The 1,145-nt window shown below is 63.4% G+C and overlaps 1 protein-coding gene across 1 annotated transcript in view; it reads left to right on the top strand.

The window, feature by feature from the left end:
- Window positions 1–776, top strand: part of A1BG (alpha-1-B glycoprotein) — a 23,945-nt gene extending 23,169 nt beyond the window's left edge. The window contains exons 6-7 of the mRNA XM_023525687.1: window positions 20–304; window positions 642–776. Of these exons, the coding sequence (XP_023381455.1) occupies window positions 20–304; window positions 642–649 (293 nt within the window). The 3' untranslated portion in view covers window positions 650–776. The remainder of the gene's footprint in view (window positions 1–19; window positions 305–641) is intronic.
- The last annotated feature ends 369 nt before the right edge of the window (window positions 777–1,145 follow it).

Here is a 1,145-nt window from a genome sequence, read left to right as displayed (position 1 = left end):
CTGCCACCCCCACCTCCAGGGCCGCTCCCCAGGCCACAGCTCTTGCCCCTGTGGAGGGGAGCAGTGAGTCCGGGCCACGATGCCGTCCTGCGCTGTGAGGGCCACGTGCCCCAGGTCACCTTTGAGCTGCTGCGGGCGGGCGAAACGGTGGCGACAGTGCACGGGGCGGACCACTCGTCAGCGGACCTGGTGTTGACCTACGTGGGGCCCCAGCACGCTGGCAACTACAGTTGCCGCTACCGCTCCTGGTGGCCCAGGCCCTTCCTGTCTCGGCTCAGCAACCCGGTGGAGCTGCAGGTGGCAGGTGACGTTCCCCTCCGTTCTGAGGGCTGGTTCCTCCCCGGTCTTTGCCAGGGCTGTGCCCTCCGCCGGCAGTGCCCTTCCCTGTACCTGTCCCCAGCACATCCGTTAATGTCTCTGCCGGGGTGTGTGGGGAATTTCAGGCAGGGAAACAACACGTGCAAAGGCCCTGAGGCAGAGTGGCTGGGGCAGGTGGAGCGCCGGAGGGAGGCCTGGGCCCGGCGGTCTTGCCTGGTAGCTGCCTGAGCTGCTCCTTTCCCGTGGGGCCTCAGTGAGGGCTGCCCCGATGCGCACAGGGCGCCACCCTCCCCTGCCATTTCTCTTTTGTCAAATTTGTCTAGGAAGCTGATCCGGCTCCTGAGGGTGTCCTGGGGAAGTACTCTGTTTGGCTCTGATCCTTCCTGCTGCAGCTGGAGGCTGGACTCCCCGTAGGAGGCTATCCCTAATTCCTCCTAAGAATCAATAAATGTGATGAGAGACTTTAAAATGTGTTTTGCTGATGGCAGCCTTGCTGCAGTGGCTGGATGCCCAGGGCTGTGGGAAGCGGGCTGAGATCCTGTGTGCCGAAGGGGGACAGGCTCTGGGCCGGGTCCTGCGGGTGGAGGGCTGAGCATGGGCTCCTTTTCTGCCTCCTTCCATCAAGTGGCCTCCTACTCCCCAGGCACCTCTACTGGGCCCCAGCAGGCGTGAGTAGGTAGCTTGAGGCTGCAGACTCACCCACCCCACCTCGGTCCCCACCCTGGGAGGCAGTTCAGAGAGGCTGCATTTTGTAATGTCTTCCCAGGTCTGAGTGGCCACCAGGTGGTGCTGGTCTTTATCCAGCCAAAGGCCGGGTCTCCACCAGA

Source organism: Pteropus vampyrus, unplaced genomic scaffold (genome assembly GCF_000151845.1).
Source record: "Pteropus vampyrus isolate Shadow unplaced genomic scaffold, Pvam_2.0 Scaffold602, whole genome shotgun sequence".
NCBI lineage: Eukaryota > Metazoa > Chordata > Mammalia > Chiroptera > Pteropodidae > Pteropus > Pteropus vampyrus.
The sequence above is the reverse complement of the archived record's forward strand: the minus strand, read 5'-3'. Positions and strand labels throughout refer to the sequence as shown.